Source organism: Rhinolophus ferrumequinum, chromosome 10, assembly GCF_004115265.2.
Source record: "Rhinolophus ferrumequinum isolate MPI-CBG mRhiFer1 chromosome 10, mRhiFer1_v1.p, whole genome shotgun sequence".
In the NCBI taxonomy this organism is placed as follows: Eukaryota; Metazoa; Chordata; class Mammalia; order Chiroptera; family Rhinolophidae; genus Rhinolophus; species Rhinolophus ferrumequinum.
In genome coordinates, this window is record NC_046293.1 from 55,987,821 (window position 1) to 56,004,398 (window position 16,578).

Below are 16,578 nucleotides of genomic sequence, written 5' to 3' on the forward strand. Positions count from 1 at the left end.
AGTTTTAGGATTTCTGTTTGGCTAGACTTCAGATGATTCTTCAGGTTGATTATTATATAATATAGTTGTAATTTTAATGTGTTCACGAAATGATGCAGGCACTATGTTTACCTACTCTGCCATCTTGGATCTTTCTCCCTCTAATGTATTCTTCATTTCAGTCATTGTATTGTTCATTTCTGACTGGTTCTTTTTTATGTTTTCTATCTCCATTTTTATGTTTCCTATCTTTTTATTGAAGTTCTCCCTGAGATCATTCAGCATCCTTAAAACCAGTTTTGAACTCTGCGTCTGGTAGACTGCTTGTCCTCATTTTGTTTAGTTCTTTTTCTGGAGTTTTGTTTTGTTCTTTCATTTGGGACATGTTTCTTTGTCTCCTAATTTTGACTGCCTCCCTGTGTGTGTTTCTATGTATTAGGTAGATCTGATACATCTCCTGGGCTTGGTAGAGTAGCTTTATGTAGTATGTGTCCTGTGGGGTTCAGTGTCACAGTCTCCCTGATCACCTGATCTGGGTGTTCCACATGTGCCCCTTGTGTGGGTTGTGTGTACCCTCCTATTATAGTTGAGCCTCGGTTGCTATTTGCATGTCAGTAGGACGGATTGACCCTTGGGCTGATTGGTTGTTCTGGCTGTGACTTCAGTGGAGGACCTGTTGTATAGGGGCTGACACCACGGAGCAGGATTTGATTTATCAGGCCTCTGGTGCCTGCTGAGTCTGCCCTTTGGGTGTCTTGTTTGTGGAGGTGGTTGGGTGGAACTCTGGTGTGGTCTGAAGCTGGCCACCATATTTATTGGTTCTGGGATCTCTTGGGAGGGACTCTGGTGCAGGCCAAGTTCAGCTGCTGCCTATGCCCTGCCTGCGGCCACTTGGTATAAGCTACAAAGTGATCTAAAGATGGTTTTCACTTGTGCTGGGCTTGGAGGTGCCTGGGAGAAGCTAAGCTGTGAACCATGGATGGCTGCTACTAGTGTCAGGTTTTGGGCCACTTAACAAGAGGTACAGGGCTTGCTGAGGCTCAGTGCTGCTTGTTTGGGGTTTGTGAACCTTTGAGAGTTTTCAGGGAAGTCCACAGCACAAGCCAAGATTGGCTGTTCATATGGAAAAGCCCCTGGATTGGGTGGACCCTAAATTTTGGTGAGGCACTGTCTCAGGGAATCACCAGGGTGGAACAAAAGGTGTTAGCCAGGTTGATAGATCCTCAGACTTGGCGTCTGCCTATGCCTACAGGCTGGGTGGGGGAGGGCTTAGCAAAGGAACAATGGCTTCTGCCAGCAGTCTTTCTGGGAGAAAGCTGCCCCTTCCAGCCCTCGTTCTAAAGCCAGACAATTTAGTTTCTCCCTGTATGTCCCTGGCACTTTTCGAGCTGCTGCCCCAGTACTTGAGCTCAGAGTGTGTGAGTTCATCAGTGAGCAAATCCATGCATGGGCCCTTTAAGAAAAATGCCTGGGACTCTAGCAACCCTTTGTCTCACTCAGCCGCAATCCCTGCTGATTTTCACAGCCAGACCTCGAATCCTGGGCTGGGGAGCCCAGGTTTAGGGCTGAGATGCCCTCACTCCTAAGAGCAGGCCCTCCACAGCTGAGATATCCTTCCTCATTTCCTAACTGCCACACCCTAGGTGCGGGGCCTGCCTGGTCCATGTCTCTGCCCCATCTACCAGTCTTGATGTGGCTTCTTCTGTATAGCCTTAGTTATAGGACTCTGTTCTGCTAGACTGCAAGTGATTCTCAATGATGGTTTTTCTGTAGTTTAGTTGTAATTTTGATATGGTCATAGGAGGAGGCGAGCACAGCATTTGCTTACTCTGCCTCCCCCATCTTGACCAGAAGTCTTCCCTATATTTCTATCTAGCAGTTTTAAGGGTTCAGGTCTTTAATCCTTTTCAAGTTAATTTTTGTGAGTAGTGTAAAGTAGAGGTCCAATTTCATTCTTTTGCATGTGAATATCTAGTTTTCCCAACACCGTTTATTGAAGAGACTATCCTTTCTCCATTGAGTATTCTTGGCTCTCTTGTCAAATATTAGTTGACCATATATTCATGATTTATTTCTGGGCTCTCAATGTTGTTCCATTGGTCTATGTGTCTGCTTTTATGCCAGTACCATACTGTTTTGATTACTATACTTTTATAGCAATGGTTCTGATTTTCTTGCTCCACAATATACCTGAGAGATAGAAAACATTCCCTTGAGTAACAGTGGCTCTTTATGTTTAAGGGAACTATATATTTCATTACATTACTAACAATCACGCCAGGACAACAGGCATAAATCAGTATTGCAAACTGAGACATATGGGCACCCTAATTATAGCAGTGATTTTCAACTGGGGAAAAGGTTTAATCTCTAAAAGAGTATGTCAGAATAGCCACGGGTTAAGTTTCTGTTAAGGCCTAAATGGAAAAACAGAAACCACAACAACTATTTTAAGAAGGAGAATTTCACATAAAGAATTGCTAATCAGTGATTGAGAGAACTGAAAAGACAAAAAGGGAACACTGAAGTTTTCTGGAAGTGAAACTGCAAGAAGCAACAGCCGCTTCTAGGGCTGGGAAAGAAAAGATGTTGGGATTATTTGAATCTTCATGCTCCAAGGAGAACCCCCCACCCCCTGCTCCCTAAGGGTCTGGAACTCAAGTCCCTGAGGATGGGTCACTGGCTGGATGGTGCTGGTGCTGTAGGAGCTTGGAGGAAGTTTGTGCAAAGCTGGGTGTCAGACATCTGGGGTGAAAGTGCCAGTTGGCTGGTGGTAGTGTCTCTGAAGGGGCATAATGAAGCCAGTTTGGGGAATGTAGAAAAGAACTGCTCCCTGCAGCCAAATATTGCTACTGAAACTAAATGTTGATACCAGAGGGAAGAACAGTTGCTAAGGGGGCACTTATAGGAACAGAAAGCAAACAGGAAAGAGTAAATCCCTTACCCGCTCTAGTCTTCTAGTCTCCCTATAAAGCCTCTATTAGAAGATTTTAATGGGGAGGGCTGGCAGAATAGAAATATGGTTTGCAGAGTCCCATGAGGCATAGCAGCATAACGCAGAGCAAAGGAGGGTAGAAGCTTAGAGAAAATAGCTTCACAACCAGCATGTTCCATCCATTTTTCTACTTGGCTTCCACTCAATCCTTCTACAAATATTGAACTTCCATAAAAAAAAAAAAAAAAAGAAACTTTATGCCTTTGATGACAAGATGCAACTTCCGTCTGTACAAATGAAGACATTCTCATTCTCTCCCCATAATGAGAGAACCCAAAGTCCTAATACTCATGTATCCACCCCTGGGTTTCAAGCACAATATCCTTTTCTGGAACATAAGTGTATAGCTGGTTAAAAAAATAAAAATAAAATAAAATAAAGTACCCTTTCAACCCTATCTCATGTCTCATTACAAAGAGAACTCAACTCATTTTTTCATTTCCAAGAGAGAAAATGATTCCATTTTGAACAGGTTGGTGCCTCTGAAAAACATCTTCACTGAGCTTTAGGTACTACTAGTTCAAAGTGATTATTCCACTCATATAATGCTATGTTTGCCAAATTTCTGTTTACTCCGATTAGAGACTCTGTCTAAGAAAGCGTTTCCTCCTTCACTGGCACTTGTCCAGTTGAAATCCCCGTCAGCTAACTATCTGATTCCATGTAGCTATTGGAAGCAACTACTGCAGGGTATACAGGAATCAAAGGAAATCATTCCTGGTCTTTGTTCTGTACATTCCACCTCAATCTGCTCCTCACATCTGATCCAACACTCTTTCTGACATTCCTTGAACACTGCCTTTTTCTGCTCATTTTTGCCTCATCTACTCAGTTGCACATTTTTGATTTAACACTTGGCATTATCACCAAACTTAGTACTCTTATCCAAATGACGCGGTTCTTTTTCTGTTTATGCACACTCTGACCTCTCAAGTAAAAGCTCTTTTTGCTGAGCTCAGCCCAGGACTCATCCAGCTGATCCAGCAGGATTGGGCACTGACCACGTCCCTGTGTAGTTATACAATGACACTTCTGCTAACACATTCTCCCTGCTTGTATTTTCCAGGCTGACTCTACACAAATACTTAACTCTGCTCTCTACTACAGCCATGGTTTTCAGTAATTCACCGGAGCAAGTTGACTGTCTTATAAATTCTGCCCCTGTGGCATTAACTTCTTCTGCAAATCTGACAAATTTCCTTATCCCAGACAATTGTCTAATCTTACTAGCCTTACTGGTTAGTTTTCTTTCCTATCTAATTCATGAGAAGTAAGCCACTCCATAATTATTATTAGATGACAATAGTATATCTTACTATATTTCAGACACAGTTGTGTTTTTCAGACACAGTTTTAATAATGTTGTGAACATCGTCTCACTTCACAACAACCCATTTTGTAGTTAAGGAAACCAAGGCACAGAGAAATTAAGTTATTTGACCACGGTTACATAGTTGGTAAGTGGTGGAGCCAGGATTCAGTCCTAGACCAGCTGGCTTCAGGCTACCCACTCTTTGGCTACCTCCTCCTAGGCTCCATGTAACACCCCACTCCTCTGTCAGAACACTGCTATGCCCACACTTGTGGTAGGGTGCCATGTGCATTCAAGTCATGTACACACATCACATTCCAAGACTGCTTTCTAGCCCCAGTGAACTCAGAAATTTCTCAAGCCACTTCAGTGTGACACTAGTAAACTGTCTCTTGGGTCGGGTTGCTTCTACGATGGCTCACCTCACATTCAGAGAGTGATAGGATTTCTAACTTTATTCTCAAATTCTGATATCATCAGCCAATAGCTGCCTTATGCGTCAACTAGGGATTTCAACATTTATGAGTGAAGTGATAATACGTGATTGTAGTGATTTGCCAAAAAAGGGAGAAAAGAAAGAAAGGAGGATTCTATCATTGAATTAAACCTGGCTAATTGCCAGTGATTATATTCAAGTAACCTTAAAACTTTGTACTTGTTCTATTTGTTTTGGCAAAGCATAAAGAAACGTGTAATCTGTTTTCACAAGAATGACCTTCGTACTGTGACCCTTGAATCAGACAGACATAAATTTTACAGAACCAAACAGGTGTCATTTGAATAACTGTATGACTTGTCGCACTGCAGAAAGGAAGAATATGAAACTAATTCAGCTTAGAATATAACTGGAAAGGATCTGTTGGATCCAATCAGTTGGTGAAGTAATGTGGGGTTGCAGGCTTAATTCAGACATAAAAATTAGAGGTCACACACTCAAAAGCTTATCAGGGGATTGTGTGAGATAGGGATAGGGACATTAAAAGAGACTTCTAGTAATACTTGTCCTCCATCATTGTGAGAAAACTCATCCTAGATGTTGTTGAAATAAACTTCTAGGCCCAAGATGGACCTGCTCCTGCCCGAGGTGCCATGTCAACAAACCAAATTTTTGAATTCCTGTAAATTATCTGCTTGACCAGAAATGCAGCGTATCCAGCCAGCCAATCCCCAAACACTATGTCAACTCTGGACTTTCACTTATTTTCTTGTTCCTTGATCTTTCTAAATAAGGTCAGACAGGCATCCCCAGCCAACCAAGTTTGGGCGTACGAACTTCTAATGCTCTACAAAACTCTCTTTTGCCCAAAATCCCCTGGGAAAAGTGCTCCAGTGCTTGTGAGGCACTGTACTCCCCCAATCCATGGATTGTTTTTCCTTAACTAAAGGACATCATACTCATTATTGGAGTTTTGTCATTTGACAATGTCTACAGTTATAAATATTCTTATCCCAACCAAAGTCTCAGGTCTGTATGCAACCTCACCTACCCAAAAGGGCAATGACAAAATTCTTGGGAGAAAATAATTTCCTCCTTTGTGGGTAAATCTCTGGGGAGATTTAGAATTAAGGATAGAGATGGCTAAGTAAACCAAACCCTGAATTATTGCTATTTTGAATTAAATTTGGGAGTACTCTATAGCTATATAGTATTTTAAGTACTTAAAACATGTAAGAGAATTTGGTATATTAAAGAACAATTTGGCATAATAGACTAACAGATTTGCCTTATAATTCTAATTTTAAAATGTATAATGACTATTTGTTAGATTTATAATTTTAAGACAAAAGAAAATTGTGCTAAATTCATAAACCATATTAGAAAGTTTAAGGTAAATTTGCCATATTTATATATTGTTATTTGATTTGTAAGGCTTATTTAAAGTTTGTTTATCAGTCACACAATTAATGAACTTTTAAAAAAGTTAAATATGTTAAATTTCTAAGGCAGTTTAAATTTTTCAAAGGAGCTTAATTAACAGAAACAAATATTAATCAAACTTCCCCTTAAAAACTGATAAAATTTGGTAAATTTTATTAATAAAACAAGATCTATAAAAATCAACAAATTTTTAAAGAAAAAGTATTTTTAATTACAACTTTAGTAAATTAAACATTAATTTTAATAATCAAAGTAACCTGAGAAGTCTTTTCTACTCATATGTCTTGCTCAGGGACACACACATACTCACGCACACGTGCAAATCTCCTTTAATGTCTAGCATTATGAAATGGGCCTTGAGTCCAAGAGACCCTGGGTACTGATCTAACTCTCAAGTGAAAAAAAGCATTCAAATTAATAGAAAAATAAACAAATGATGAGAATAGTCACTTTACAAAAGAGATAAGCATCAGTAAACGTACGAAAATAAATTTTGCAATGGTTAAAGAAATCCCAAGTAAAGCAAGAATGACTTTGCAATAACCAAATGTATTTTTTGCTTGGTGTTTTTTGTGTTTTTTTTTTTATGATAGATTCTGCCTCAGCTTTATTTGTCCAACTAGCACAGGAGGACACCAGCCCCATGCAGACAGCAGCCCAGGGGTCCCACCAGTCCTTCCATCCTCACATTGGCAGACAGAGGCCTGTGCTCTGGAGCCTTCATGGGGGCCTGGGCAAGCGGAGCTGCAGCTGCAGGCGCGGCTGGGGCCTTGGTTTGAGCTTTGGCCTTGGCCTTTGGCCAGCAGAGCCTGAGACCCTTGGCGATGCGCACTCGAGCACGGTTCCCAAGCTTGGGGTGGGCAATGTAGGCAAGTCGACTGAGCTTGCGGCTGCTGCCCTTTGGGATCTTGGGCTTGACCTCCTTGGGCTTTAGGAGGGCCTTGATGACCTCAGCCCGTGCATTCATGGCCCTGGCATTTTTGGCTTGCATCTTCTTTAGGCCCTTCTCGTCGTGCTTCTTGGCAAAGCGCATGTTCCTCCGGAACTTGGGGTTCGCCTCCTTAAGAGATTCGTATCTTTGTGATCGGGGCTTCTTGATGCCATTTCTGTGCCGTTTTCCGGACTGGTTGTACGTGATGTGGTTTTTGGACTTGGCCATCTGTGCACACAAGCCTACAGCTGCTTGGTTTTGTTTTAATGCAAGTGTCCAGGGTCAGCAAGAGCTCAGGGACCTGGGTACTTATACACTGACAGTGGAGGCTAAGGGTAATTTGGTAGCTCATAAAAAACATTAAAAACCACATCAATTATACATATTTATTGGACCAGCATTTTTATTCTCAAAATTTTATCCTAAGGTAATAATGAAGTAACAACTTAAGCATTTGACCACCTTGCAGTGCTGTGGATGATTGCTAAAAATTGGAAAGAATACAGCCAACCAAGAATAAATAAAATGTGGTATATTAATACAATAAAAACTATGTGATCTAATATGACATAAAGGATATTAGTACTTAAATATATATAAAGAGAAAAAAGTATCATCTGAACACTGTGACCTATTTTTAAAGTGTACACATAAATAAAGACAAGTTTGCATCATGGTGAGAAAAATATTAATAGTGGTTATCGCTGAGTGGTAGAATTATGCTCATTATTATTTCCTCCTTTTTTGTTATTCATGTGTTCTAGTGTGTTACAATGAGCATATATTGCTTATATAATAAAGAAAAACAATAAAAGGGCACATTCATCTGTGTGTGTGTGTGTGTGTGTGTATGTGTGTTGCTTGTTTGTTCATCTGTTTTAAGCTATGAACCAACCTTAAGGTAAGGTAGGAAAAACAAGACGAGACCTCAGGATTTCATCTAGCAGGTAAGGTTTACTAAATGTATAAGCGAGCACTTCCTTTGATATCTGTGCAGGAACAACATAAACAACATTGCTATAAGGGGCTAATATGCCTGACAAATGGACCTTTCGTTCAGGAAGCAAATACCTATGTGACATTCATCCCACAAACATTATTGAACACTTCCTATGGGTGGGGTACACAAATGAAAATAGTGTCCCTGCCCTCCAGGAGCGCAGAGTATACAGAGAAATATCTGTGAGAGATCAGGCTGTGAGAGTAAAGAGGATAGTCACCTCACAAAGGAGGGATTCAAGGAAGGCTTCCTGGAGGAAGTGATGCTTAAAGGGAGCCTTGAATAACTAGTAGGAACTGCTTTTGTGGAGAAAATGGGGAGGACGTGCTTTCCCCTTCTAGAAATGTGTCTAGGGTAGGTTTCAATCTCTAGAGTAGAAGCTGAAAGGTGAGGACAGTTCTAACCTGAGTTGCAGATCCCTCTGATGGAAACAGGACTCTCCAGTCTCCCCAGGTTCCCATCTACAACCTTTAAAAACAAATGAGTAATACAGGGCAATGGAGATCAAGTTATGTTTGTGGATTTGCAAACCATCCTGGTTTTACTGAGAGAAGTACAGTGGTTAGACAATGGGTATATGTAATAATTGAGTAGGTAAAATTACCTGCCATTTATCCCAAGCTTATCATGATGTACTGCTCTGAGGAAAACTCTTCACTGATGGTATCTCTCTTAATCCTCAAAAACACTCTGAGAGGCAAGATATAATTATCCTCATCCTACCATTACACACAGTGACATCTGGGTGACAATCTGTTAAGAAGAGGTGTCATGAGCCCTCATGAAATGGCACAAGTGGCCACTTAGTTGCAGCATGAACAATGGAGTATTCCAACGTGGAGGGACTAGCCCTCCTAGACTGAGGACAGTGAACCCCTTGTATTTATCTGTTCATGATCAAAGTGCAGAATGTCATCCAGAGACAAAAGTTCAATAACATACTTGAAATTTGGCTCAGATCAGGGCTATTGGCTGTGTGACTGTGGACAAGTTATTTAACCTCTCTGTTTCCTCTTTTACAAAACAGAAGAACTAACACTTTATAGGCTTTAAAGGTGATAATATATGTAAACATACGCATATAAACATATACATGTAAATGCTTAGCCCAGGTCTTGACACATAGGAAGGTCTAAATAAAGGTTGGCTGCTAGTATTATTTTATTTTTTCTTCTATCTTATTGCAGGCTTTCAAACCTAGGACAGTGGGAAACTCTTACTTTGAAAGAGTTAGTACTTAACATTTACTTTAAGGTATCACTCTCTACTACTGGAGAGTAAAGAAGACACCGCCACTGGCAGGTTAGAATGGGTCTGTAATAAACATTTCCCTCCTACCTTTGTCACTTATGAACAGCTCAGTCATTCACATTTAAATTTCCACAAAGGAACTGAAAACCAACCTGACAATTCTGCCACCCCCCAACAACACACAATTGGCTGTGAATGTCTCACACTCTTAGGCCACCCCTCACCTGCTCTCTGGATCATATAAGAACTTTGGGCTTACACAGAATGCAGAGGCTGTCTACCATTTCCCGCCCCCAGCAGGAGTGTTAAAGGGGAAGTCATTTATTCTAAAACTGGAAATTGGAAATGGGAAAAAATGGGTTGACTCTTCAAGAGAGTCAAGAACTGTATATTCAGCGAAGCCTTCTGAATCATATTTGGTGTGGGATTTGTCAGGCGTTATATTGGAGTTAGAGTCCACTAGAGTGTTTGGTTTAAACTTCCAAAGCATCTGGATCCCTGTAGTGGGCCCAAGAGTGAGTCTACCTCACTTACTATATAGGTTTTACTTAGTACCAGTTAGAAGCAGGGTTTCTTCCAGGAAAGTTAGTATGAGAGAGGAATGTAATGTAACTTGGCCGAGTAGTAAGTGTGGTCATATAAAATAGTCAGTGTGTGCCCCTTGTTGTCTGTCTCTACAGACAGATCAATTTGCTTCAATTAATAACATTTATAAATAGGTACAGTCTATAGGGACACAATGGAAAGCTTTTTCAACCACACGTAGGAAAAAGATCTATGAGAGAAGTGCAGGGTAATCCTGAGAAAGCTGCTGGGGTAGATTGCAAGCCCTCTAGTTCTATTCCTAAATTCTACACTGGCCCTGTAGGTAGAATCTTTCTCCTTTTAGTAGGGACCTCAGCTTGCTTTCTATGACACCACCATGTAGAAATAGATCATTTATTTCTATTTAGCTTTGCTAAATAACTTGGTTCACTTCATAATAGAGGTGGGAGGCAACTGGAGACTGTCTTACCCCTCTCTTTTTACTAATGAAAAAGGGAGAACTGGGACTGGCCCCGTGGCTCAGGCGGTTGGAGCTCCATGCTCCTAACTCTGAAGGCTGCTGGTTCGATTCCCACATGGGGCAGTGGGCTCTCAACCACAAGGTTGCCAGTTCAATTCCTTGAGTCCCTCAAGGGATGGTGGGCTGTGCCCCCTGCAACTAGAAACGGCAACTGGACCTGGAGCTGAGCTGTGCCCTCCACAACTAATATGGAAAGGACAACTTGAAGCTGAACGGCACCCTCCACAACTAAGATTGAAAGGACAACCACTTGACTTGGAGAAAAGTCCTGGAAGTACACACTGTTCCCCAATAAAGTCCTGTTCCCCTTCCCCAATAAAATCTTTAAAAAAAAGGGGGGGGGGACTTAGAGATGTTAAGAAGCTTGCTCAACATCACCCAGTTACTCAGTAGTAGACCAGGACTAGAATTTCAAGATTATTGAGTCCAATTCCCATCAGGGGCATAAATCTTTTCTATGTCAACTAGTTTTATGTCATGCTGGGAAGCTGCCAGGAAATCTAAGATTTTTGTTTCTCATTAACCAGGTCAATTGTTTTCATTGCTGCATGAAATCTCTCTGGCTATCTTTCTAAATCTACCTGGTTTAAATAAACATTAAAATAAACTGGCTTCCCTGGAAGATCACAAACCAATTTACATAAGTAGGGTGAGGCAAGGAAGCAAAGTAGAGGGTGATCTAGAAGTCAGGTGAGAGGGTGGAAGGTTGAGCTAAACTTATCCTGGTTTGCACATTTGTAAACAATGCACAATGTAAACTAGCTGCCTGCCTAACTCTGACTCATTCCTTAATCTTAGTTCAGACATGACTTCTTCCAAGAAGCCTTCTGTCATCCTCCAGGTCTAGACTAAGTGCTACTGTCTTATATGAGTTCCTATTAACAGCCATTATGCTCAACATACTTTATTATAAATGCTCATTTATTTGTGTCTGCTCCTTGGTAATGAAAGTTCCTCTAGAGTGGGAACTGTGGCATGATCACCACTGTATCCTCAACCCCTAGCACAGTGCTGGGCTCTATAGTAGGTACTTACACAAATCAATTGAATGAATGAATAAGGTATGGTTTTGGATTTTTGACACTCGGAGGAGAATGTCTTCAGTAGCCCCATGGAGGGCCTTCATTGGGGCACCTCAGATATAGGTTACTGGTCTCACTGAAGCCAGAGTTGAATTGCTTTAGAAAGCAAATTCCCAATATAACTATGTATACATACGTGTGTATGTGTGTGTGTGCTTGTGCACACATACCTGTGCACGTGTGCAGTGGGGAAGATGGGGGAATGAGGGAGACTCACATGCTAGGGAGAATAAATACCACAGTGGAAGACTTCAGGAAGCTAGTTCTCTTGGAATTACACAGATCAGCTTTGAGGGACTTGTTCTCTGTGGATCAGAGCCATTTAGGGCTCAGAATCAGTTGTTCTGAACCAAAGGTCAAAAATACTTGCTGGAATCACGCGCGAGGCGTGGGGTGGAGCTGAAGAGTCGAGGCTGAGGTGAGCTCGACTCCCGGACTGTCCAGGGAGGCGCCGCGCGCGCGGCAGGAGCCCACACCAGAGCAGCCCCGGAGCAGAAGCTGCCTCCGCTACCACCGTCTGTGTAGCCCGGCCGCGCTGGCCATGGCGTTGTCGATGCCGCTGAACGGGCTGGAGGAGGACAAAGAGCCCAGCACCGAGCTCTTCGTTAAGGCTGGTAGTGATGGTGAAAGCTTAGGAAACTGCCCCTTTTCCCAGAGGCTCTTCATGATTCTTTGGCTCAAAGGAGTTGTATTTAGTGTCACAACTGTTGACCTGAAAAGGTACTTAAAGCTTTCACCAAAACACCCACAATCAAATACTGCTGGGATGGACATCTTTGCCAAATTCACTGCATATATTAAGAATTCAAGGCCAGAGGCTAATGAAGCATTGGAGAGGGGTCTCTTGAAAACACTGCAGAAACTGGATGAGTATCTGAATTCTCCTCTCCCTGACGAATTTGATGAGAACAGTATGGAGGACATTGTTTTCCACACGGAAATTTTTGGATGGCAATGAAATGACATTGGCTAATTGCAACCTGCTGACCAAAGTGCACATTGTCAGGGTGGTGGCCAAAAAACACCGCAACTTTGATATTCCCAAAGGAATGACTGGCATCTGGAGATACTTAACTAATGCTTGTAGGGCCGAGTTCACCAATACCTGCCCCAGTGACAAGGAGGTCGAAATAGCATATAGTGACGTAGCCAAAAGACTTACCAAGTAAAATAACATTTATGAGAGAGATGTCTTCACATCTTTCCTTGACTAAGAATATGCTTTCCCTAACAGACTGCTCCTCTTCCTATAAAGTAGAAATTTTATTTTGCATGAACATGGCAGTTATTCAAGATTAGGATAAAGGATAGACAAGGTATAGTGGCTATCTTTAAACATACACTCCTAAGCAGTATTATTTTAAAATGTTATCCTGCCTACCTCCCCTATCCCATATCCTCCTCTCCTCTAATTTGGAGACATTTCGCCAGAAACTTTTCACTTTAGAGGTAGTTTGCCATCTCTCTAGAGCCCTCATCATTGTGTCCATTCACTGTGGCAGGACTTTTGAGGTGCAATGTTTGACAGTTAAAATAGTAACCATGACCTCATCAGTCAGCCCCAAACTGGTGCATAATGCATGGTACAAGGAGTATTTATGTATTTTTTGGAATTTTATAATATTTAGTAAGAGTATATGAAGGATTGCTACTGTTTCAAAATACTGTGCCAACTTAGTCTATCCTGGATATGTACCAAGGGAGTTACCACCAGAGAAGAGAGCCTTCCTTCTACAGAAAGTCACTACAGATTTTGCTCTTTGACTTTGTACATGGATTTTTACTTTTCCTAAAAGCATTTATTCTTTATACCAGTTATAACATCTGACACTATGTAGAAGCTAAAAGTTTAGAGGGAGGGATGATATTCTCAAGATCTTCCTCGAGCATTTTATCCATAGAAGAGAAACCATTGGGCACCTGATACTCTAAATGTGTTTGTTTGTATGTGTTTTGCCCAGTGCCATTCATTTGGAACATTATTGCTTTCTTCCTTTATTTTAAAAAGCTCCTTTTTAGGTAAGCATAGACCTTACTGTTTGTAGATATTTTGAGCAACACTACATAAATTGATATTTAGTTGATTTAGTTATAACACAGTACAAAGATTAATAAGGTAAAAATTAACACTTTACAGAAATTAACCTAAGGAATGTAGGGTAGGGTGGGTTTGTCAAAATATCAAGTAGAATTTTGTCTCTAAAGCATATTTAATGTAGGTAATCTAAAGGATGCATTATCATCCATCCTATATTAAAAACAAGACAAAACCCACACATTACCAGCTTTCCCTGTCCCACCCCCCTTTACTGTTAGACTTTGGGTGGAGGCTGGGTCACTCCTTTTGGACTAAATTATAGTTGTGGTGAGTACGTTATTACCACAGTTTTGCCTAATCTCAATCATTGTGTTTCCTTCAATTAAATTTTTCTGCAGCTACATTGAGGAATAGCACTCTGCATGTTTGTTTGTTTCTTTGAAATTGAAGTCCTAAACCAGGGATTATTTGTACTCTAACAAGGGAGGATGAACTTGGTGAAAATAAAAAAGTTTGCTATATATTTGTTAATTTTTTTAAAAATTAGACTTTTTAAGTACGACTCCAGAGCTGGGGTTATAACTGCATTAATTTTTGGTAATTTTTTATACCTAACTTATTTTAAGAAGTGCTATTTCTCATAGGCTGTTTTTGGAAATTTTGTATATATTTCTTTAAAATGGCAACGATTTTCCCCCTTGATAGGCTAACATTAAGAAGCACTGGCTTTATGGAAGCAATCTGGTTTTTATAAGCATACTGCGTTTTTTTTAACCTATCAGTAATTAGCTCAGTATAGAAAGATAAGAAAAGCTCCATATTGTATCCATTTGGCTCAGGGAGTTTTTTTTTTTTTTTTTTTTGCTTTACCTTTCTTAGAGCTCCTTATAGCTGATCAAAAAGTTTGGGCACCCACCTTTTTGTAATTAAATACTGGATGGTGATTTATCTGGTTCCAGGAAGGAGCACTATCAGGTAATCTATTGAGAAATTCTATAGCAGTAGCTTCAATGAGTGAAAAATGTCACATTTGCACCAGTACACAGACAGCCATCATCACTTTTCACCTATTTTTTTAATAGTGGTAACTTGAAATTCAGGTGATATTGAACCTTTCCTCAAAGCTTAAAGTATGAAAAAGATTCAAAAGAAGGGGGGGTCTATTCTTTCAAATGAGTGGTTGGACTAAGTAGTGCATGGAGTAGGGCAAGTGAGGAAAGAGCAGCATTTCTTAAAATACAGTGATGCAAAACACACTCTGAAACTCACCTGTGGAGTATTTTCATCTTGGCTATTGTCTTTGTTTTTTTTTTAAATTTACCCCAGGATTACACTTGGCTGTCTCGATGTGCAAGGAAGGCAGGTCTACCTGTTACGATTTTGTTGAAGGCAGAATTATTTTTCTCTGTAGAAAAATAAAGATCTTACTTAATACTTTATCAGGGAAGTTAATCAAATAGAGTTGAAATTGGCAAATGGACAAAAGCCAGTAAAAAAGATGATCCTAAAACATGCTCTTTACCCCATTTTATATTTGTGGAAAGATCACAGCTTAAAATTGGTGGAGATTTGGGACATAAAAGTTTTCATGGCAATTCATGTAGTGTATACATTGACATGATGGAATAACCTGATATTATTTCTGCAACTACTGAATCATTTCCCCCTTCAATTAAACCAATGAGGAGATGAGAGTCAAAATGGAAGCAATCACTATTTCCCAAGGGATTCTGAAAAAATTTTGTATTCAATAGTTGGAAAGCTTTCTACCATTTAAGTTGATATGACTTCCTTTTTTAAAAAATGTAAATGCAGATTTTCTATACATTAGGCATTTTTACTTCCATTGAATTTTGAATCTCTCCAGAGTTGCATGTAGATAGCTTTCATTTCTGTGCACTTAAAATATTCATTTAGAAAATATCTACAAGGTAAAAATGATAAGAAATAGAAATGTTTTTTTTTTTCATGAACATTTTGATGCACATTTCATCAAGTTTATTGATTAACCAATTTCTTACACTGGTTATAATATTTGATTCAAAGAGAGGGGAGCATTCATTATTGATACACTATATGGGCTTTTTTTATTCCATTCTTTACAAATTATCAAGGCTGGGGCTGTCAAAATTATATTTTTATCATGGAAAATAATTTCAACTCCTCAAGTCATAATGTTGAACAGAATTGGAGTATTTTCTTCAGAATTACTTGAAAAGGCAAATGAAAGCTTATTATAGAATGCTTGTATTTTCTTTTGTCTCTCTGGAACCAGTATATTGCTGGCAGCTATTGTATTAAAATAAAGTATATTTTCACTATCATAAAAAAAAATACTTGCTGGACTGCTGGTAAATAAGAGTCAACAGTTTTCAAAGAACGTCTACCTTTAGTTTTCTTTGCTTAATAGAGGAACATGGACCCAGATTTCCTCAAGGATGTTATTACCCTTTCAGGGGTGAAAATGACTATGCTAAATTTGCCAGGTTTTATGACGCAAGCTTTAACTTCAAAGTAGTGGGGGAACTTCGTATGGCTATAATCCAAAAGACTGACAATACTAAGTGTTGGTGAGGGTTTAGAGAAAATAAAACTCTCATACATTGCTGGAGGGAACGTAAAATGGTACAGTCACTTTGGAAAGAGTTTGGCAGTTTCTTAAAAAGTTAAACATACCATAGGACCCAGCAGTTCCATTCCCAGATATCTACTCAAGAGACGTGAAGACATATGTTCATATAAAAGCTATTTGAATCTCACAGTAGCATTATTTACATTAGCCAACAGCTGGAAGCAATCCAAATGTCCCTCACTGGTGAATGGATAAACGAAATGTGGTATACCCATTTTACAGAATACAATTCAACAATAAAAAAAGACTGAACTATCGAGACACGCAACAATGTGGATAAGCCCCAAAACATTGTTCTAAGTAAAAGAAGCCAGACACAAAAGACTACATAATTGTATAATTCTATTTGTATAAAATTTCTAGAAAACGTAAATCTATAGAGACAGAAAGCAGATCAGAGTTTGCCTGGGGAG

General features: G+C 39.9%; 2 protein-coding genes across 2 annotated transcripts; one reads left to right on the top strand and one right to left on the bottom strand.

Moving 5' to 3' along the window:
* Positions 1–6,784: 6,784 nt before the first annotated feature.
* LOC117028834 (60S ribosomal protein L29-like) lies at positions 6,785–7,324 on the bottom strand. Its single transcript, XM_033117692.1, has one exon. It carries the CDS (start codon positions 7,322–7,324, stop codon positions 6,785–6,787), a length of 540 nt encoding a protein of 179 aa, XP_032973583.1.
* A 4,712-nt stretch (positions 7,325–12,036) lies between these two features.
* LOC117028997 (chloride intracellular channel protein 4-like) lies at positions 12,037–13,131 on the top strand. Its single transcript, XM_033117949.1, is given in 2 exon segments — positions 12,037–12,419; positions 12,421–13,131. Coding segments are annotated over 2 exon segments (627 nt in total). The 3' UTR covers positions 12,665–13,131.
* The last annotated feature ends 3,447 nt before the right edge of the window (positions 13,132–16,578 follow it).